This window comes from Ceratocystis lukuohia (genome assembly GCF_044167205.1).
Source record: "Ceratocystis lukuohia strain C4212 chromosome Unknown Supercontig1_pilon, whole genome shotgun sequence".
NCBI classification, from domain to species: domain Eukaryota; kingdom Fungi; phylum Ascomycota; class Sordariomycetes; order Microascales; family Ceratocystidaceae; genus Ceratocystis; species Ceratocystis lukuohia.
The window spans coordinates 3,396,424-3,417,650 of NW_027263520.1; the positions used below are offsets into that span (position 1 = coordinate 3,396,424).

A 21,227-nucleotide genomic window follows, 5' to 3' on the forward strand; every position below is an offset into this window, starting at 1 on the left:
GCCAATTCCTTGGTCGCCCCTGAGACAGGCTTCTGGCCAGAATCTAGCGGCGCTACTCTTCTACCGAGTAATAATTGTCCACACACTTTCTGCTGTGGCCTTAATTGTTCTCGAACTTTGCTCCTATTGGATCGACTGGCTAATTGACATCAGCCTTATTCAGCCATCCCCCTTCTCACAGGAGGCTTCATTGCGACAAGACCTCGACATTTTACGGATCTCAATACCTTTTAGCGAACGCTCACAATGCCGGGACTCTTCTCGCGCCTTTCTGGCCGAGATGGCAAGAAGAAAAAGACCGGCCTCAATGACGATAACAGTCAGATGCTTCCCAAAAAGCGCTGGGAAGATGCTTGGGCACGGACAAGCGTTGAGCCGGAGGAGATCCAAGAGCTCATCAAACGCTGCACCGAAGAACTGAAATCGCGCGGTATGTCTGTCCCGCTGCTATAAAGTATATAGCAACTTCTCATGGCTGCTCAGATGCTGATGTTATATTTCTCTAGCCCTGGACCTCCCTTTTTTCCTGCTCCCCTTCCGTCCAACCTCTAATCCCAGTGCCGTGCGCACTTTCATCCGCCGCTTCTTCGACCCATCCATGGGCCTCAAGGGCGATAATCTAGTCCAGGAGCTACGTATGACTGATCCTATGGTATGTTTTTGATCTTTACAAATACATGTGTGGTTCAAGTATGTAACACAACCCGAAACTAACTGGTCAACAAAGGTCATCTGCGGCATTGTCAAATGGTGCTGGTCGCGCATGTCTGGCGGTGTTGTAGGCTGGGGGGTTTATGAGCTCTTCAAAGTGGGCGAAAAAGGTAATTTTTTGGTGGTCCACATCCGCATCTATATCTTCTATCTCAAAAGCGAAGGCCTTTCCTGCAAGCCACCGCCATTGAAAGCCACTTTTTCTAACAAAAGTACTCTGCAGATTCCGGCCTGGCCCGCGATTCGTTTAAAACTTTTATTCCTCTCAGCGCTGAAAATGGCGCGAGGTCGTGCATTATATTCGACTTCTTCGATCTTTTATCGGCCATTGCCGCACATGCCAAACTGAACGGCATGGGGGGCCGCAAGCTCTCACGCATGGCATCGTGGTGGACCTTTGAGCACAAAGACACTGGCAGCGGCTTTGATGGAGGCTACAAGGTCTTCTTAGAGTAAGTTGAACCTGCCAAAGTAGACATGTCACTTTGGAAATAACCTGCATGGTATTGTGCATAAGCTAACATTCGTCTCTGCAAAACAGTGCTGCTGATGCGACTAGTCATCTCTTCTTTGCGTATCTGCGATCTCTTGCGCCCTCAACTCCCCGCGCTGGAATTTCGATCCTTCCAATGTCCATGCAAAAGCTTTTGGAAGAAACCGAATACCCCCCTCAAAGACCCAGCCTTTTGCAGTATAGGACCCACAAGATTGCCATGCACGTTGATGCTGTCTCGCCTACCCCTTTTGCTCTTTTGCGCCGGGCTAAGCACTTCCAGTTTCGCGACACTGACAAGGGCTTGAAGGCATACTCCGAGTTCGAGGATCCTATTATGGCTCTTACTGAAGAGTGTCGCCGCGTGCTCAAGGCCATTTCGTCCATCAACCAGTCTCAAGTTTCCAGCTCCAAAATATCGACAAGTCTAAGAGACGCTTCTTGGTCTCGATTTGAAGATCTCGGGTTTTCAACAACCATGGACGAAACTGACGAGGACGAGGATAAGGCTGTTTTGGCGCGCCGTCCCCCTGTTGGGCTCCGCACTAACCCTGCTTCGGGGAGTGCTGTTAATCTGGGCCGACCTACCACTCCTTCTTGGGCCGATTTCATGTCTTCCGGGTTTGACGACTCGGCCAATGGTAATGCGCCAAACCTTCTCCTCCCCCCTGACAAGGTTCTGCCCCCTATTGAAACGACTGTTCGTCAGCATAGCTCCCAGTCACACCACCCTCGACTAGAAAGCGACTTCCAGGTCATCGAGCCTGGTGAGCTTGCCAGTATCTCCGCCATTGAGCTGGACGATTGCTTTTGGTGGGTGTGGATTAGCAGTCTGGGTCCCGAAGAAACTGCGATTCGTAAGTCTTCGTTTGGCCGGTGTGCCGTTATTGAGACTGAGATCAAGACTGCTCGCTGGCTCGTGATCGAGGAGTTAGTTGCGGGTGCTGGTCCCGATCCTGAGGAGGGTGCATATATTGCCGAGAAAAAGGGCTTCTTCAGCTGGACTCGTAGAGGCAGACTGAACAGGAGCAAGTCGACAGCCACGAAGCCAAACCAGGATAAATCGCTGGGCCAGGCAAATCAGCTGAGCTATAGCAAGACCAGCATTGGCCCTGACCAACAAGCACGCATCCAGGCCGCTGCTGCCCAGCTTCAGGCGAAGCAAAACGAGGAGCGCCAGAAGTTGCTGGCTCTTCCCACTCGCCGTGGCCGTACTGATTCAGAGTTGCTTTATGAAAAAACCAACAGCATGATGACTATGCAGACTGCCTTGGTTAGTGAGGCTTCGTCTGCCTTGAAGTGGGCTAGCAAGTATGACAAGGACACCATCCGCAGTGAGTACATGAACAACAGCCAGGCTGGCAAGGGCGAGGGGCACCTAGACGTTGTTGGCTCTCAACCCGGCCCTAGCTCTGTCAGCATCGTGCCAACTGTTTCCAAAGAGGTGCCCCAGGAGCGTGTTCAAACCCCCGAGCCTGTCGCTATCGAGCCTGTTGTTTCGGCTCCTCCTAAACCTAGCACCGGGACTAAGCCTGCCTCTGCTCTGAAGAATGCCACTGTTGCCCCATCCGAACCCAAGAAGACCAGAAAGCTTCAGAAGGTTGCTGTTGCCGAAAACCATACTATCATTCCATCTCCCACTACCGAGAAGGCTCCTAGCAGCGGTGGTGGCCTGAAGAAGCTTTTTAGCCGGAGGAACCGTTCCTCTAAACTCCCTGAGAATGCTGCTGCTGAGGTAAACAACATGCTTAAGCAGGCTGGAAAGCCCCTTGCCTCCCCAACGAGTATCAAGGAAGCTTCTATCCCTGCTCCCATTTCCAAGGACGTGCCTGACCCGATCCCCGAGACTGTTGTTGAGCCTGACCATCTTGAGATTTCAGAGCCCGTTACAGTAGAGAACACTGAGCCTACTATACCCGATGGTATTCCCGTCGAAGCGCCCATTGATGCTGCCCCTTCGCCTGTGGTTTCACCCTTGCCGAAACAAGACAAGCCCAAATATGAGCCTTCTGATGACGACATCAACACTGATGATGCCAACGAGGCCCACCAGGAATTCTCTCGCTTTGATCAGGGCCCTCTAGTTGATCAGCCAGCTTTTGTCCCCGAGAGTGACTCCGACGATGCTGCTCCTCCTCCTATTCCCCGCCATGCGCGAACTCCGGAGCCGGCTGCTGCCTCCAAGCCCAAGCCTAAGTCCACAGAGACCAACGAGTCGCGTGCTGAGTTTGAGGATGAGCGCTGGGCCCGTTTGCGTCGTAACGCCCAAGAACGTGCGCTTCAACGCCAGCGACAGCATCCCCCCAAGCCGAGACCGGCTCCTGTCACTCGCACAAGTGACATGGAAGACGACACTAGTGGCGAAGAGAGTGAGTCAACCCCTCCCCCCTGCGTCTTAAACCTAACGAAATGAGCTCTACTAACATAGCATTAACTACAGCAATCGAATCGCGCGTTGCACGTATTAAGGCTCGTGTCGCTGAGCTTACAGGCAACATGGAGGGTGTTGGTAGTCCTGGTGTAATGGCTTCTCCCGTTCGCCACTAGAAAGGTTCGACGGACGAAGCTAATTCTCCCACTGCTGCCCCATTGACGCCTCCAGCTTCTGATGCTGTTTCTGATGCCACTGTTGCTTCCGATGCTAATGCCAATGCTGCTACAACCCCCAACTCTGCCCTGGGTTGTACCAATCCATCTCATTTATCAGCGTCACGCGTGTCTCGTGCTCGTCGCTTCAAGCATTGGTCTCTTTGCATGCGGAAAGAGCGGCGCCGCGTTAACTCGCTTTGAGCTTTTCTGCCTTGTTCGTTGCGTCGCATTGGTTCTGTCCTTATCCCGATCCCATTTATAAGTCATGGGAAAACTCATGAGGTGTTTGCCGATTTCTATTGCTTTCCTTTTTTCCAACCTGGCGTTTTTTTCTTCACAAGTTCTTCGCGACTTCTTTTACCCTACTCTCTCTTTGTATCCACCCATTTCCTTCGTTGTTTTTGCTTCCCTACTAATCACCGATATTTTTTTTTTCTCTTTGTCTGCTTGATTTATTTATTATATCATTTCTGTTCTGTTTTGTTCTTTTTTATATCAACACGTTTTCTGCCGCTCTCTTGCCTTTTTTCTTCTTGCTTTTTATTTCTCTTCCAGTCTATCAAACCTTTCTTTAGTCTTTTTAATGGATTTTGCAAAACAATAAAGTAGTCTGAAAAAGAATGAGCTTAGAATAGAAGATCCCTCTCATATGGTTGCTGTTGGTATTCAAAAGTATTGTACATTGATTGCTGTAGGTTTACTTGACTTTACAAGCGGGCCAGATGTCGTATTTAAGTAAGGTAATAGTGATATAAACAATGCTGGTGGAAATCACCAGTAGGATATGCATGTTTGTTATTGTATGGGTTCATATTTTTGTTTTTTTGTCTTTGGAGACATTCTACACCCCCCCACTAGCTCTTATAGTGACAGCAGAGTCGGGGCCTTGATCTCGGTGCCCTTGACCTTGTCCAGGCCCTCACCACCCTGTAAACAGTTATTAGTATTGCGCACATTAGTATGAATAGATTATTCCAACTTACGTAGCTAGTTAGAGGGGAAACCTCAACACCATTGTCTGGCCCCTCAGCATTAACAGTAGCGCCGGCGGCCTCGATCCAACGACGGCCCTGGGCCATGATATCGGCACGAGAAGTATCCGGGTCATCCTCCCCAGTACCGCGAGCATTCTTGAGAGGGGAGAACTCATCTTCGCGGCGGACCTCCATGCAGGCAAACTTCTCCAGGCTAAGCAGGGGGAACACATCAAAGACAAACTGCTCTAGCTTGACACCATTGGGCTTGGTAGGCTTGATAACTTCGCTAGTTTGCAGATCGACGTAAGGAATCTTCTTGCGGGCAACATGGTGAGGTAGCTTATCAGCCCACTGGGGAATGGAGTTCAGGAAGTCAATGGAGTAGTAGTGGTTGACAATATTGGCGGCACGGAAACGGAGCACGCCGGCCTGCTTGGAATCATGCTCGTTGGCAGTAGCTTCATCAATCTCCGAGTACTCAACAACATCGGGCTTTCCATTCTTCAACAAAATTAAGCCGACGCTTTCGGTGGGGGCACGCTTGCGCACCACTTTGGTAGCAATATCGACCTTCTTCTCGGCAGCAAAGCCAATGAAGACAGGATCGGCAACCTTGACTAGGCAGTTATCAACGCAGTATGTGTGGATATGTTCAATGCCACGCTTCTTCATGTCTTCTAGGACACCTGAGGCAACTAGAGCTGCGTAGATACCACCATTGCCATCGGGAGCGACGGCAACCTTTCCAGGAGATTCCATGAGGATCTTGCCATCATTGGAAATGCAGGGGAGCACACCCTGCTCAAAGGTAGTGACATTCTGCTCCTTGAGACCGAAGAAGTTGTTCTCGCGGAAGAAAGCTTCGGTGGGGCCGCGTGTAGGACCGCTGGTCATGACGTACCACGGTACAGTCACAGAGTCGGCTGACTTGCCGGATGCCTGGGCAGCAAGCTGCTCTACACGGTGGATACGTTCGCCCTGAATTTGGAAAAGTGACTTTTTGCTAGGCAACCCAATGTCGAAGCAGCCCTTGGGTGCAGAGCTACCCAAACGAGTGCCCTGGCCTCCAGCCATCAAGACAACGGCCACCTTGTTGGAGGCAATCAGGTTCAGGCCAGACTTGTACCAGCGGTCGATATCGGCGGGGGCAGAGTCCATAATGGAAGCGGTGGCATTGTCGGGAAGAGGCTCGAGAGTAGGTACGGCACTAGGCTCGGTGGGAGGGGGGTTAAGAGCAGTGGTAGCAAGTTCGTTGATGCGTGTAGGAGAAAAGGCAGATAGCTGCTTGAGCAGGGCATCCTGTTCGGTAGCGGAGAGCTTGTCGAAGAAGGTGAAGACTTGGCCTTGGCCAGCTTGCTCGTAAGCCTCGCGTAGTGAAGACATTATTATGTATATATAAGGAGGGAAGTGGGCACGAATTCGTAATATTCAAGGGTTACAGGTTTGGATAGAAAAAAAGTAAGCAAATGTTAAGACAACAATGAAAAGATAAGTTGAGCGAGGCGAGATTTAGTTAAGCCAAAATTAATATGTAGAGGAAAGAAGCAAGAAGAGGAGGAAGATGGTGACAGGCAGATGTCCAGCCTTTAAGAAGTTAAATCGTATTGGTTAGTGCCAAGTTGTTACTTTATTGCGCCTCTAGCCAGGGCGGTGAAGTGGATTCGGTAGCCACAAGGTCGCAGAAAGTAGCAAGTACTACTCTAAGAACCCGATGTGGTTGGGTAGGGCAATTGCTTCCCAATCCTTAGATCCTCGCAGAAAAATGGCTGTTACGAGGGCTAAGTTCATGTATGGATACAAGACAATGGGAACGAGAGGAGAAATAAAAAGGCTGGTGGGTGGTTTAAGGGCAGGCGGGGTGTCACGAAGACTATGGTGCTAATACATTGAGGGGAGAGGCGTATGGCTGTTTCTTGCTATCAATGTATTCAACCATGTTAGTTGCAATGTAAACTGAAATACAATGGATGGGCTCTAGTTTGATGGGGCAACTGCCCAAGGGGGAAAACAAACAAAACAACCCCTCCTCCCTAAACAAGCTAGCTAGCTAAGCTTCATAAGCGGTAGCTACCTGCGCCCCAAAACCGCCCTGTTTAATGCCCCACCCACCCCTAGCCAGCCAAGTATCTCAATGTGTGTACAATATTGTCGCTGCTCAGAGTTCAGCCATAAAAAAAGAGGCCGGTGGCTTGTTTCATGTCTCTTTTGTCTCTTCTTTAGGCAATGTATTGCAGCCTTTGGGAGTAACTCCTGCACGGAGCTGGAGGGGTCCGTCCGTACTTGCAGCAGCTTGCATCTTCGTGAACCGGATTAAAGCGGGGGAGGGGGGCAGTACTCAGACCAGCATGCGTATTTGCAGGGCTGAGGTGAAGGCTGGCAAAGCCACCTCCTATACAACTAGTTTTTCCTTATTGAGATTCCCTTTACATCTAGAATTCTGAATAGGTTACAACAAAGTAAGTAACTGCTACTGCCATTGGTTGGTGTATCGCCAAAAAAAAAAAATTAGCTCTACCAGCAAAAGATTAGGTGTGTTCTCACCAACCGAAGTCGAATCGGTGACCTTTCGATAGCAATTCTTGCAAGTTACAGTCGAACGTGATAACCAGCTACACCATGGTGAGTTTCGACAGTGGTTGACCACTGCTCATGGTTTCTCCCTGACGGCGCTTCTAATAATGGCTTATATGGCGGTCAATTTGCCCCGATGTCCATCTAAATCATCAAAGTTTGGATGACATCACGCTCATGAAAGAGGGTTAACAATTACGTCTCTTGGTTGGGCGTAGGTCGGCACGCTCTTCTAGCAAGCTTTGATACACCTGTTTAGAATGGCCAGTCCGAAAGCAGAGACAGAGGCTGATGGGACCGATCCCAACACTGCCTCCTCATTTGCAGGAAAACTCGATCTATCCAGCTTCATCTTTACTGGTACAGCATCCCAAAATCCCAATCTTACCGAGTCCCTCCCGAGCCCAGCCTTGGCACCTGTGCTAGTTAATAGACCTAAAAGGGTTCATTCATTATCCGAGCAAAGTCAAGTTAGTGCTACTCTGCCTGTCTCATCCCCACCTAAAAAGAAGAAACGAAAAGCCATCCCGGCCAGCTACGCTCCGCCCTCGCAATATGCCCATCTAAATTTGCTTCCAGATGCTATCGACCGAGGGCTTATCGTGCTCTTTGTTGGGCTCAACCCTGGAATCCAAACTGCACATAGCGGCCACGCCTACGCACACCCGTCCAACATGTTCTGGAAGCTACTACACTCTAGTGGGATCACCCCGAGGCGATGCCGTCCTGAGGAAGACCAGGATATGCCGGCATTATATCAGCTTGGCCTAACTAATATAGTAGCACGGCCAAGCCGGAATGGAGCAGAGCTAAGCAAGGCCGAGATGGATGCGGGCGTGGAAATTTTGGAGGAAAAGGCACGAAAGTGGAGGCCCGAGGTCATGTGTATTGTAGGAAAGAGTATTTGGGAGAGCATATGGAGGGTTCGGCATGGGCGTGGAATAAGGAAGAGTGAATTTCGGTACGGGTGGCAGCGAGAGACGGAGAACATGGGAGTTATTCACAAGACGCAGGACGAAGATGAATGGAGAGGAGCGAAGGTGTTTGTTGCTACAAGTACAAGCGGGCTAGCAGCTACGTTGAGGCCTGCAGAAAAAGAGCAGATCTGGAGGGAGCTAGGCGAATGGGTTGAAAGGCGAAGGGAAGAGAGACACGAAGAGACTGAATAACTACATCTACGTGATGCATAGTCCTAGGATATGGACGATTAAATAGTCGTTTCATGGGTTGTGAGCGCTACGGGCATATGTGAGTTTGGTGAAGAGGTAGGCATCTATCTTGACCTAAAACATCTACAGTCTCAACAAGTTTATATAGACTAAGTAATTCAAGTAAGTAACAAATGGAAGAAAAAGAGGATCACGAAGAGGTCAAGAAACAAAACAAGCGATGCCTCTAGATGAGGCTCTGGATTATACAAAAAAATGTAATCAAAAAACGGAACATAACTGACCAGAACAAACAAGTTTTTAGTAATGTGGAATACAGAAAAGAAAAAATAGAGACAGCAAGAATGGCCTCCGAAATCCATCAGGCCATGTCTGATACTTCTAAAGCATAGCTTCACAGCAATGAAAAGAATTGCGGCCAAGCTAGACTGGTCTTCAGCCAGCTATGCTTGATCCACCTTATCACTTTCTTGTGCCTTGGCTGGAGAATCTGCTTTCTCAGGCTCCTCGGCAGATTTAGCATCGGGTTCGGCTTCATCATCTCTTTCATCCTCATGAATTTTGACCTCTGGGCTACTGGGCTTCTCTTGTTCCTCCTCGGCAGTCTTCTCAGCTTCTTCGGAAGCATCTTTTCCTACGTCTTTTGCCGTAGAGGTCGACCCTTGAGATCCAGTCTTCTGAGTAGGAGTTTCGGCTCGTGCAGCAGCCGTGGTGGTAGCTGGAGCAGTAACCGCTGGTGGCGGAGGTGGAGCAATCTTAGACGAGGGGACCAGCGACCAATCGATTTCGCCGCCTTCGCCATAACGGGTGACCAGCCATTCATTAGCCTTGCGGAAATGACCACACGTAAAATATCCTCTCGCAGCACTTAGGGGACTGGGATGGACGGCCTTGAGCACTAAGTGGCGTTTCTGGTCGACCTTGACAACACGCTTGCCGGCCGGTGTGCCCCAGGCCATAAAAGCAACGCCGCGCTGCCGCTTCTGCGCGACCAGGTCAATGACGCGTTGGGTGAAGCGCTCCCAGCCACGGTTAGCATGCGAGTTGGCTTCGTGGGCTCGCACGGTCAGGCAAGTGTTGAGCATCAGTACACCACGTTCGGCCCACGGAGTGAGCAGGCCATTATTCTTGGGAGGCGTGACAAAGTCAGGGTAGTCATTGGTCAGACAAACATACATGTTGCGCAATGATGGGGGCGTAATGGTCGGGGGTCGCACGGAGAAGGCGAGCCCATGGGCCTGGTTAACGTTGTGATATGGGTCTTGGCCAAGAATAACGACCTTGACGGTGTTGAAGGGGGTATACCGAGACCTACAGTAGACAAGGTTAATATTGGATGCAGCACTATGGGGCATACAGAGTACTTCTTACCAGGAGTAGATATCTTCACGAGGAGGAAACACCTTGCGCCCATTAGCAACCTCGCGGTTCAGGAAACGCTTCAAGTTGAGGAACTCTTCAGTCACAATCTCGTCCTTGAGCAGGGCCAACCATGATACATGGAGCGTCTCAATCTCCAGTCTTAGGAGGTCTCGCTGCTCGTTCGTAAGAGACTGGACCCATTTCTCCTTGTTAAAGGCTGGCAAAGGGGCAGAGCCGCTAGCATTACTGGCCCCTGATGTCGACGCGGGCTTTGCATTAAAGAACGACGTGATGCTGGCATTAGGCTTTGTCTTCTTAGACTCCTCACCGTCGAGAGCGGAGGTTGCCTTGCGTTTAAGTGTACTCATCGTGGGTAATATGGAAGGGGAGGGGGTATGTGCGTGAGGTGAGGTTGAGGCACCAAAAACACAAGTCAAATGCAAGTCGCGCCGAGGGTGTTCGCGACAGCGCGTAAAGAGCTTTTTTTTTTTCGGGGGCACAGAAGAGACAAAAGTCGTTAGATTGGCCGTCTTAAGCTTTGAACCTTAGAGAAACGGATATCGAGGATAAGAGAGCAGTCGAGATTATTTCTGGGATGTGGATGCAGATATAGCAACTACCTGTAAAATCAAAGAAGGGGTAATTCTAGAAAGTCAAGTAAATAAAGAAGCTGCAAAACATGAGATAAAGAAGGCTCGAGGCAGCGGGACAGCAACCAACAACCAGAGGCAGGCAGCAGGCAAAAAAGTGGGTCTTGAAGTTGCTATTGTGCTTAACCCTGAATATACACAGCAAGGAGCAAGTATAGATGGGTAGATTAAATTACAGATCAAGTTGAGCACATCCAACACCAAACGCCCGGTTATAACGGTTGCAAGGCAGGTAGAGAGAAGAGGTAGAGAGGGGAGAATGCATAAAATTTTTGGGAGATGATAATAGAGAAAACAAAGCTATTAAAAAAAGAGCAACGAGCAACAGCCTACCCGTGTAAAAAGTAAACAGCCAGGATCAATAATACATGGTACAAACATTAGAGTAGAGCTTGACAAAAATAACGCCCGCCAAACAAACAAAGTACGACCAGCGTTCGAGTTATGGTCAGTTACCTTGGAGAAACAAGAAAAAGAAAACATGCCTTTTTAGCCCCTTAAGCCGTCCATGGCTAGTGGCCTACCTAACAAGAAGGGAAAAAAAAAATAGAAAACGCTAAAATCTGAGAGACAACAAGTCGTAATGAGAAAGAGAAGAGGGGGGGATGAAGAAAAAGAGAAAAGAAAAGAGGAAGAAGGCAAAGGGGGTTTGTTTTCCTCTGGAGAGCACGAGACTCGGGGCGCAAGCTTAGTATCTCAGAGATTGTTCTCTTCGACTGTCTTGGTTTTGTTCTCGTTTACAATACGGAATCCAAGCTTGCAGACTTCGTAGCTGCTAATCATGATTCCGCATGCCGGTGCTACCTTGAGGGTCCGGGGTGCCCAGCCCTTCCAAAGGCCCGAAACTCCTTCGTTCTGAAATATATGCCACAGTAGCTTGACCATGGAGTTCTGCTCCGGTGCTTTCGCCGCTTTGGCTGCCTTCAGACCGCCGTCGCGAAAGACTTGTGTGCGTGTCTTGCCAACATCAAAAGGCGTTGTGATTATTGACGCAATAGCACCAGATATGGCACCAGATACGAAGCTGTCAGTGAATGTCTCGGATGAGCTTCCATGTTCCTGGAACGCTCTGTGAGGCCGTCCTAGCTCGTCAATATCCTGCGTCGCGAGTCGTTGGCTTTCGCGCAGATTGACCAATTTGCCACGTACTGTCTCATAGCCCCACCAGTAAATGCCAGAGAACGGCACATCTCGCCATAGCGTCAGTGTCAGCCCACGCCAGAGTGAGCGATAACCGCTGGTTTCCAGCATCTGTTGCATGCCTCGAAGCGTCTCGATAACGTGGCCCGATGTTGAATGGCCTGATGATGCTTGCAATCTTGTGCGGAACAATTCAATCGGGTTCACAGCAGTAGCGGCTAGTGTGCGGGCTGTAGATCCCGCAACTAGTGGTGCCCAATCGTCATGGACAATTCGGGAGATAGGACTGTGTTGGTCGGATCGTAGCCACTCATAGCCGGTGAAATATATGATATTCGACGGTACGGACATGACAAGAGTCGGGGACAGGCCGCGCCATAGTGTAGAAACGCCCTCGTTTTGGGCAATCTTGCGCAAGCCGTCCATGGTTGAGCTGATGCGGGTTCTCTGGGCGAGTTCAACGACACATTGCTCGTCAATGGCAGAAGCAGCAGTTGCGGTGGCGATGCTTTGGCGGGGTAGGACGCAAGATTCGGGGTTGCCTGCGAAGAAAACTTCGCGGCAACAGGCCGTGACACCCAGATCGGCAGTTTGGAAGGCTCCAAGGTTAGATGTGGTGAGTGTGAGTTTTGAAAAGTCTATTGTTGGCGGCCGAAGATGTTGTGACTGTAGGCGAACTCGAACAACATCGAGGGGCGTCACTGAAGAGCACCAGATTGATTAGCCAATGTCAAGAGAGGACCTAGATGAATGAATATCTGTGTTTTGAAGGGAATAACGAGGACATACCGAGCAAGGAAGTAAGGAGACTTCCAGACATCGCCGAAATCATTTTTTGTGGTGCTGTGATAACGTCCGTGTCGCCATTTGAGCTAGTCGTAGCAGCTTTTCGTGCTGGCAGTGGTGCCGATTGTGTGTGGAGTTGCCGGGGCTCCATGACTTGTGATGACGTCGAGGTCAGAGACAAGCCGAGAGGAGCAAGCCGTGGTGGAGGGGGGGGGGGACGTAATTGGGGCGTTGTATGGGAATGAGATTGGGTGTGAGTGCGTAGTGTGAGCGTAGATAGCGAGAGACTAATGTAACGACCTTTTAATAAAGCCTGGTCGTCGTCATGAGTCGCTTTTAAAATATCCCAATCACAAATTGTAGTACGAAGAGTTCGCCTGAAGATTTGATTTGATGTATTACTAATATAGAGCAGAAAAAAAGGAAAGTGGAAAAAAAAAGTTGACAGTCCGGAGATGGAAACTGCAAGATTGAGAGACCGCAATAGGAAAGAACAAGAAGACAATGAAAAGAAAAGAATAGAAAAGAAAAGAAAAAGAAAAAGAAAATAGTATCCGGAAGCAGGTGAGGGCGGCAGGCGAGGGCAAAAATCGAGAGGGAAGCTGCGTCTTATTCTAACTTGAAAAAGTCAAGATCGTTTTATCAATCAGCTATGATCTAAAGACAAAAAAGAAAGTGGCTTGGCTGAGCCCAGTCTTATTTCTTGTTCTTGAAATTTTCGCCGCTCACACATCTGACTGCTTGTTGAAGCAGGTACAGGGGTACATCCCCGAGCTGAGCTGGGTCGGGTCGGCTTATGGCGGTTCTAATAGAAGAAGGAGGGGCTAAAATTTAGTGGTTAGACCACGTGACCTCGCGTTGGCATTATAGGTGACAAAGAAAGGCCCGACGTCGGAAGCCCTTCTAGCTCTTTGTTTCACAATCTGATAAGGAACAACTAGCCGCCTGGTTATCAGATCTTGACAAGGAAAAGTATAGGTAGCGAAATGGAAGGTCTAATGGTCAAATGCCGGTTTTCCTTCGGCCCTAAGTTATGCATTCACTCTGCGCCTTAGCGCAACTAGCTTAAGGATGGATTAGCAACTTGACCATGAGTCGAAAGTCACCCAGATTTACTGGAATTCCGACGCAAATCGAGCCTAAACTTGAATATGATATATGTTGAACTATCACCAGATTAGATACTACCTAGGAATGACCCTTTGCAAAGCCGACTCCAACAACGAGACAAGTATTCTGGTAAAACCATTTCCTTGCTCTATTTAACGTTTGCCTACTGTTTTACCACGGAGTACGACGGCATGTTTTAAACGAGAGCGGTCAGATGTCGTCTTCTGTAGTATGGGATTCCAGAATTAGTTACCTTATGGCGCCCTGCATGAAATGGCCCAGTGAAAGATACTGGCGGAGCGGCTGACGTAGTTTTGGGCAAAGGATTCACCTTGTTTGTCGATGGTGTTCTAGGGTGTGCTGTGCCGTTTATATGGGCTCCGTAGACGATATACTATGCCTTTAGTGCCTTGGCAGAGTCAATTTCCCTTGGTGTCCCTGTGCGCTGTGACCTGTCTTCCTACTTCGTAGGCTCCATATACTTCCGTCTGCCACTTCCATCCACTTCCCTAGAGCCATGTTTCTAGTCTCCAGGGTAGCCCCATTTGTGGTGGTTACCCGTCCTGTTCCTATGTTGCCCTTCTCATCTCTGGAACGGTCATAGTAGGCAATAGGTATCTGTAGAAAGGGACTATCTATTTCTATTCTACATTTTTCTACGCTTAAGCTTGAACTTGTATATATTTAAGATCTGCAGAAGACATATATAGCTTGGGTTCTCTTTGGCTTTTTCGTTCTATTTAACATCTACCTATTGGTTTTCTACGGCAATACGACTGAATCTTCCAGTCCCCTTGGACCGGTTCTTCGTCCACTTCCGCCGGTTGGTCCTCCGCTCCTGGGTTTCCGGCTGGCCGGGATCTTGGCTATGAAGGTCTTCTCGTTCCCTCTGGTCTTCGAGGTCATGTAGACTGGGGCTATCCGAGTGGCCTGCGCGAAGCAGACCCTGATCATCTCCTCGGTGACCTCTACCGCCTTGCCACCTCCGTTGAGGTGGCGCACGACCGGGCCAATGAGGTAGGCGTCTGTGTTCAGCGCCTGTGCTACCTCGGTACCTGGCCTGAGGTATTTCTTGATCTTATCGCTTTTCTCCAAGAGAGTGGCGCGACCGTCCTTGTGTGCCGTGAGCGCGAAGCCGCTCTTCGTCTTTTGGACGTTCTTCGGGGCTTTCCCAAGCCCTGCGTCCAGCTTTTTTAGCTTCTCTGTCATCAGGAAGCTCTCGCAATCGCGCATCTTCTCGTTCCCTCTGGTCTTCGAGGTCATATAGACCGGAGTTACTCGAGTTGCTTGTGCAAAGCACTCGCCAATAATCTCTTCACTGACTTCAACAGTCCGGCCGCCTCCATTCAGGTAGCGTTCGATCGGGCCAATCAGGTAGGCGTCTGTGTTGACTGCTTGCACTACCTCGGTGCCTGGTCCGATGTAGTTCTTTATCTTGTCGCTCTTCTCTAGCAGAGTTGAGCGACCGTCCTTGTTTGCCAGTAGTGCGAATCCACTCTTGGTCTTTTGCATGTCCTTCAGAGCTTTCTTCAGCTCAGGGTCTAGTTCCCTCAGACTGGCTGACATCAGGATGCTTTCGCAGTTGCGCATCACATTGTCGGCGCTAACTCTTACCAGGACTCTGTCGTCCTGGCGGGCCGCTGGCTGTGAGTAACGCCCAGTGGGGGCGTTCGCGTCTGGCTTGCGGCCTCGTCGGACTTTGTTTCTCTAGCCGCATCCTGGGTGTCTGCTGGCTTTGTTGCAGGTCTCTTCACCATATCCGCGAAGGATGGGGCCTTCTTGGTCGCGGCGCTAGGTGGTTTCTCTACTGTTTTGCCCTGTCTTTCATGGGCCTTCTTTGCGGGCTCGCCCGCGGGCCGGTTTTGCCAGCCCCCCTCACGTCCCGTCAGGACGTAGTCCATAGCTTCTTCTGCTCTCGAGAGGATCATTCTTTTGACGACTTGTGCCGTCTCCTTGTCTTCGTCGCGCTCGCACTGCGCTTCGAAGCTCTCCATTAGGGATATGATCAGCCTTGCGACTGTGCCCCTGCGCTTCTCGAAAGCGCGGTCTCGCGCTTCGAGACTCTTCAGCAGGCTGGACAGCGTTTGTCCACTGTTCTGGTCTCCATCGTTGTTGCCTTTCGGTCTTTCGGCCGTTCGTGTGTGTTTTGTGTGTGTTTCATACACTTCTTTGCTAAATTTTTCAAGTGTTGCTTAGGGTTAGCCCCTCTTTTTGTGGTTGTAAAAGCGAAGTTTTTGGTGCTCTGCTTAGGGTTAAGCCGCTCCCGTATTCAAGTGATTGTAGGACCGACGAGAATATATCAAGTCGATTGGCAAGATGGCCGAGTTGGTTATGGCGTCAGGTTAAGGTCGTTCCTTAACGCAAGTTTCCTGATGGAGAAATCCGCCTGGGTTCGAGTCCCAGTCTTGTCAGCACATCACGGCTGGCCCGTCCGCGGTTTCGCGAACGGTGCAGCTTGAAAGTTTTTTTTTTCCTTGTTGTCCTCTTCTTTTTTTTTTTAGACAAATATCTTTCAGCCGTGATTTCCTGCCCCGCTTTTCTAGGAGTGTAGACGTTGAAAAATACGTGGGGGCCTTTGTCAGCTATTATATAACCTATTAGTGGGTCACATTGACCGTACTTTCCCAAGTTAAGCTCGGTGAACATGCATACCACGCTCCACCTCGGCCTGAAGCTGCATACCGAAACTAAGGAAAGTAGTCCCATCACAAGCCCCTTCACTTACGTTCACATTTAAACATCGCTCTATATAACCACGTATTCTAAGCCACGTCATTCTTATTTGCTTCGACGGCGTTGACAAGATCTTAATTTGCACAATAACCAAATGTACGAGCTAAATAAGCCTCAGCACTCCGTCTCTCGCCTGCTTTTATCGCTTCCTTCCTTAACTTCTCTTATTTCTTTGGCTCTCAGTCCTTGATCTTTCTCTCTTGAGATGTCATCGTCAAAGTCTCATTCTCTTCAGCCACTCTCGTCAGAGTTGGAAGACTTCCGGTCCCAATGGCTTCACGATCTCCAAGCCAATAAGGACGATAGTACTAGTGTGGCCAAGCAAACTAGCGGGTCCTCTGCCACAGCTTCCACGCCACTAGACACTAAACAAGACAACGAGGAATTCGACATTGACGTCGCTCAGAACCCCTCTGTCGTCCTTGAGCCAGCACCCATTGAAGACGTCGAGTCCTCTTCTGATGAGGAAGACCACGCGGGGCCGGCTTTTGGGGCATCACTGTTTGAGTATGAGTCTCAAAAGAAGGGGAAGCGCGAGCTGGTCTCGGCCTTAGACCATTTCGAGGAGGCTATTAAGAAAGAGGCTCACGGAAACTTGAGCGACAGCCTAAGTTTATACCGCAAGGCATTTCGGGTGAGTTCTGCTCTGAGTCCTAGTCAAGTAAAAAGGTACTAATAGTCTGCATAGATGGACAGTGCAGTCGACAAAACTTACCGCCAGAAACACTTTCCTTCTAAACCAAAGACTGAAGGCCAAAAGCTAGCATCCCAAATACAGAAAGATAGCGATGAAACTCCCACAGTTCCACTATCCATGGACGAGCTTCTCACGAGTTTTTCGTCTTTGCAAATAGAGCCAGCCCCGCCCATGATAGAAGGCACGCCGCCCCCACCCTGCCCCATCGCTTCTGTACCTTATGAGATTCTCTACGCCATCCTTGAGCATGTAGCCGCCCATGACATTGGAGACTTTGCTCGTCTTGCCCAAGTGTGCAAACGAATGGCCTTCATTGTCGCCTCTGAAGAACGCATCTGGCGCGCCGCCTGCTTGTCCTCCCGCTTTGGATACTCCAGCATGTACTATGCCTTCCACCGCACCGTACGCGGCACACTTGCCACCGAGCTCGCCTCCTCTGGTGCCTTCGCCCAGCAGCAGCACGAGGCACATGTCGATGCACGCCGCCTTGCGCGCACTGAAAAAGTATGTGCCGCATTGCTCCCACAGAAGCCGTATTCCGGCTCATGGCATCGACTATTCCGTTGGCGCCCGCGACTGCGCTTCAACGGATGCTACATCTCCCGGGTCAACTATCTGCGTGATGGGCAGACAGGGCCCGACCAGAAGACCGTCTGGACGCCTGTGCATGTTGTCACCTACTTCCGCTATCTGCGATTCCTACGCGACGGAACAGTGTTGAGTCTCTTAACTACCGAGGAGCCGGCAGTCGTGGTGCCCGTTCTGGCCAGTGCGCGGGGGCGCGAAGAAGCAGACGTACCGGGGGCCCATCCATTGCTCGCATACCTTCTACGTGGGCGTTGGCGTATGGCGGACCCCCTAGCAAAGGAGCCGCTGCGCCGCTTTTCGGATGGCGGGGATGAAGAAGCCTCGCCATTTGAAGTGGATGGCGATATAGTGGTGGAGACTGAGGGGATTGTGCCCAAGTATACGTATCTAATGCAGTTAGCGTTGCGATCGTCGGGCAAAGTGGCGGTGAATAACAAGATCAACTGGACCGGGTTCTGGAGCTACAACGGCGACACGGAGCGCTGGTCGGAGTTCCCGTTGAAGAACGAGAAGCCGTTTATCTTCAGCCGCGTCAAAGCATTTGGATTTGGCGAACTGCAGTGAAACACTTGGTGGGGTTCCCCACGCTACGGACGGACGCTAATGAGCCGGAATGCACACATGATAGACACAGTACTTGCGAATACTCAAGACAATATAACGAACGCCAAAGCAACAAAGAGACGAAATCTGAGGTCCACATTACACAAGAAAATCGGATATGCTACATATAAAAGTACTAATGGGAGAAAATAGACACGAGAGCAAGGTAACAATATGCAATACAAGCATCGGGATATAGAAGGAGAAAAGAGAAAAAAAAAAAAAGCAAAAGACAAATGGAATAACATCGCTTGTAAGTAAGTTGCCGCAATAGCCCAGCCACATCATAATATCAAGAGCTCGACTTAGGAATAGAGACAAGGGGGAAAGGAAGAAAGAAGGACAAGGTGAGAAAGGAATTACTAGCAAGAGCTTTTGCCATGTTCAAGGCCAGTGAGCATATATGGCCGTGGGTCAATGCGATATGCCTCGCACCAATAGCAACAGCTCGTTAAGTGGACTGCCAAAGAGTGGGCTGTGGAGAGGAGTCCAATCATCTGATTCTGCGTCCGTCCAAGAACTGTCCACTGCGATCCTCATAGTATAGATTGCGCGCGTTCATTTGGCGCCGGGCCTCAAAAGCAGCCTTTTCCTCCTCGTCCAGCTGGAAGGCCTTCTTAAGCCACCCAAACTTGCTCTTCTTCTTCTTGACCTGGCGGTGGGTCCCATCCGAGTTCGTCGTGTCATACGTCATAGCAGTTCCGACACTCAGTGTACTACCGCCGCCAACGCGCGAGGGAACGTTGCGCTGGCTGGCAGGGAAGGGGGGCATGGGCTCTTGCGGCGTGTTGGGGATAAATCGCGGTGTGTTGTGGGAGGTGTGGGGCCGTTGTTGGAGCGGAGAATGGGGACTCGCGAGAACAGGGTGATAGGACTGCTGCACTTCGGACTGGGGCGAGGGGATCAGAAGCTGCGGGGGCGTCAGCCCAGGCGACATGTCGCTATGGATAGAGGAAGTAGGCTGGTTGTAGTATTGGTGCTCCATGCTGGCGCTGAAAGCCGAGTCGGAAATGCGCTGTTGCTGTTGCATCTGCTGGAGCTGCTGCCGCTGGTACGGGTTGACGGGCGCCGATGTTTGGCGCTGTGGGGGAGGGATGTGGATATTGTTGGGGGCGTGGCCTTTAAGGGAGATTCTCTGTCTCAGGGATGTTCTCGACATGTTTGCCTCTGACATGGAGGCTGATATTGAGCTGGAGCTTGGAGGGTGGTTCTTGCTGTAGCGCTTATCGGAAAGCAGCAGCATTTCGGGCTCTTGTGGAGGGGGTGGTGGCGAAGCGTGGCTTTCGGGGGGCGAGATGGGAGACTCGCGTTCGTTCACTTTAGGTGTGTATACACTAGGCTGCAGCAGGAACGCCTCGTTGTCCGGAGAAGCGGTGGTGGTTTCTCTCTCCGGCTCAGACTCGTTGTCCGCAGAGAGTTGATCATCGAGGCCAAGTTGGGTGTTGAACCGGGCGTCAGGGGGGGGCGTCAGCGCGCCATCGCCAGGGTGCTGTGATATAGATGAGGTTGAAGGTGTTGGTCTTGACACCGATGGCTGGGTGCTTCCATGGGAGCGGACGCTTTGGCTGTCTTTGGAGAATGATGAGGGGGGGGATGTGTAGGACGCCTGGGAAATATGGGACATGTGGGCTGCGGCCTGTCCTTGGAGCGGGCCGGTGAAGGGCTCAATAGAAATCTACGTTTGTTAGTGTTGGTGGTCAGCTATTATACACAGGTCTTGTGCAGCAGGCAGGCAGGACTTGGCTTACCCAGGTTCTCCTGCTGACCTCGGCAGCGATGCGCTGCATGTCAGCCACCATCTGAGTCAAGCTAACAATGAGCTCATTCAGCTCCTTGGCCTTTTCTTCTAGCGTGATGAATGTCTTTTGCCAGCCTTCAGTGTTGTTGACCATGGCTTCAAATACGCCCAGGACCCCGGGTCGCTCCTCGCGCCAGCTTGCATCGGCCTCACTGCCAAGGTAGTTACTAAAGGCCCGTGTTGCGTTGAAGCCGTGGAAAATATCGTCGTCGCATTGGTCGAGGAACAAGGTTGTTCTGGCGATGACATGCTCAATAGTTTCGCTACCGCTCATCAGTTCGGCCCGGAAGTTGCGGTCTTCGAGAAGCTTCTCAAAGACTTGCCGGTTTTCCATGGGGAGACAAAGGTGCTGGATGCGGCTGTTGAGATCGCGCGCAGCCTCTGAAAGATCTTCGAGAGAGACTTCAAGGAACTCGTCGATATCGTCAATGTGTCCCTGGAGGATGCTGATGACCTGGTCGATGCTGTTGGATCTTCCATTCAGCAGCAGGTAGACGCCGAAGGAGATTTGCGCCATCAGCTTCCACAGTTCGTGCTGTTTTTGCCCTGGTCTGTACCGCCATCTTGTGTATGGCAAAGCTTCGCTCTTTGGCTGCTCGATGAGTCGTTGTCGACGGATCTTGGGGTCAAATTCGCGCAGGGTGGGTTTATTCAACTCGGGATTGTGGGTGGCTTCTATGAGAGATTCCGAGAAGGCAGCCTGCATTTCATCGACAGGGTGACTCGGTGCCCCAGGGTCCTGCGCGGGCTGCTCTTGAGACTGCGGTTGTTGGGCGGCGGCGAGACTGTCATCCTGGACGTCGTCGTGGTCATGATCGTGATGCAGTTGGGGGTTGGACGCCGGTTGCTGCTGCTGCTGCTGGGGCATGTGGTGGCGATAGTCTGTTGCCATGTCGTTCTTTTGAAATTCTAATGTCATAAACGAAGCTTGATCTCTGTCGTCGGTTTCTACCAAAACAAAAGGAAGGGTTTCAAGGGCCATGGAGCGGATATCATAGGGTGCCATGGTGCCTATTTAAAGGGATCAGGTCCTAGCTGGGCACCGCAGATCTATATACTGCAAAGCTTCTAAAGCAAGGACAACGTCAGCCAAATCAGCACAGCACACACAACACCCAAAACAAGGAGAAAAGAGAAAAAACGAAGGAAAAAAAAACGACCCTGGCATTAACTGGAGGCGCTATATTCGCTACCAGGATCATCGGGCCTGGTCTGGGGGGGGAGAGGAGGGGGGACGATAGCATTGTGGT

At 50.7% G+C, this 21,227-nt stretch overlaps 8 protein-coding genes across 8 annotated transcripts; 3 read left to right on the forward strand and 5 right to left on the reverse strand.

Moving 5' to 3' along the window:
• Positions 1–246: 246 nt before the first annotated feature.
• HOO65_010847 (Morphogenesis-related protein MSB1) lies at positions 247–3,751 on the forward strand (the record flags this gene model as incomplete). The annotated part of the gene is made up of 6 exons (XM_071005330.1): positions 247–430; positions 507–652; positions 728–821; positions 935–1,163; positions 1,271–3,573; positions 3,633–3,751. 6 exons carry the CDS (start codon positions 247–249, stop codon positions 3,749–3,751), a joined length of 3,075 nt encoding a protein of 1,024 aa, XP_070862669.1.
• A 903-nt stretch (positions 3,752–4,654) lies between these two features.
• HOO65_010848 (UDP-N-acetylglucosamine pyrophosphorylase) lies at positions 4,655–6,153 on the reverse strand (the record flags this gene model as incomplete). Its single annotated transcript, XM_071005787.1, has 2 exons — positions 4,655–4,720; positions 4,777–6,153. The coding sequence occupies 2 exons, from the start codon at positions 6,151–6,153 to the stop codon at positions 4,655–4,657; spliced, it is 1,443 nt and encodes a 480-aa protein (XP_070862670.1).
• A 1,448-nt stretch (positions 6,154–7,601) lies between these two features.
• On the forward strand, positions 7,602–8,510 carry HOO65_010849 (G/U mismatch-specific uracil DNA glycosylase; the record flags this gene model as incomplete). The annotated part of the gene is made up of 1 exon (XM_070999818.1): positions 7,602–8,510. The coding sequence occupies one exon, from the start codon at positions 7,602–7,604 to the stop codon at positions 8,508–8,510; it is 909 nt and encodes a 302-aa protein (XP_070862671.1).
• A 443-nt stretch (positions 8,511–8,953) lies between these two features.
• On the reverse strand, positions 8,954–10,240 carry HOO65_010850 (Uracil-DNA glycosylase; the record flags this gene model as incomplete). Its single annotated transcript, XM_071005886.1, has 2 exons — positions 8,954–9,821; positions 9,882–10,240. 2 exons carry the CDS (start codon positions 10,238–10,240, stop codon positions 8,954–8,956), a joined length of 1,227 nt encoding a protein of 408 aa, XP_070862672.1.
• Positions 10,241–11,218: 978 nt separating this feature from the next.
• Positions 11,219–12,599, reverse strand: HOO65_010851 (Solute carrier family 25 member 39; the record flags this gene model as incomplete). Its single annotated transcript, XM_071005839.1, has 2 exons — positions 11,219–12,363; positions 12,452–12,599. 2 exons carry the CDS (start codon positions 12,597–12,599, stop codon positions 11,219–11,221), a joined length of 1,293 nt encoding a protein of 430 aa, XP_070862673.1.
• A 1,721-nt stretch (positions 12,600–14,320) lies between these two features.
• Positions 14,321–15,552, reverse strand: HOO65_010852 (putative 115 kDa protein in type-1 retrotransposable element R1DM; the record flags this gene model as incomplete). The annotated part of the gene is made up of 2 exons (XM_071005917.1): positions 14,321–15,113; positions 15,173–15,552. The coding sequence occupies 2 exons, from the start codon at positions 15,550–15,552 to the stop codon at positions 14,321–14,323; spliced, it is 1,173 nt and encodes a 390-aa protein (XP_070862674.1).
• Positions 15,553–16,496: 944 nt separating this feature from the next.
• On the forward strand, positions 16,497–18,140 carry HOO65_010853 (F-box protein pof7; the record flags this gene model as incomplete). Its single annotated transcript, XM_071005719.1, has 2 exons — positions 16,497–16,925; positions 16,980–18,140. The coding sequence occupies 2 exons, from the start codon at positions 16,497–16,499 to the stop codon at positions 18,138–18,140; spliced, it is 1,590 nt and encodes a 529-aa protein (XP_070862675.1).
• Positions 18,141–18,672: 532 nt separating this feature from the next.
• On the reverse strand, positions 18,673–20,983 carry HOO65_010854 (uncharacterized protein; the record flags this gene model as incomplete). Its single annotated transcript, XM_071005513.1, has 2 exons — positions 18,673–19,854; positions 19,928–20,983. The coding sequence occupies 2 exons, from the start codon at positions 20,981–20,983 to the stop codon at positions 18,673–18,675; spliced, it is 2,238 nt and encodes a 745-aa protein (XP_070862676.1).
• Positions 20,984–21,227: the final 244 nt, after the last annotated feature.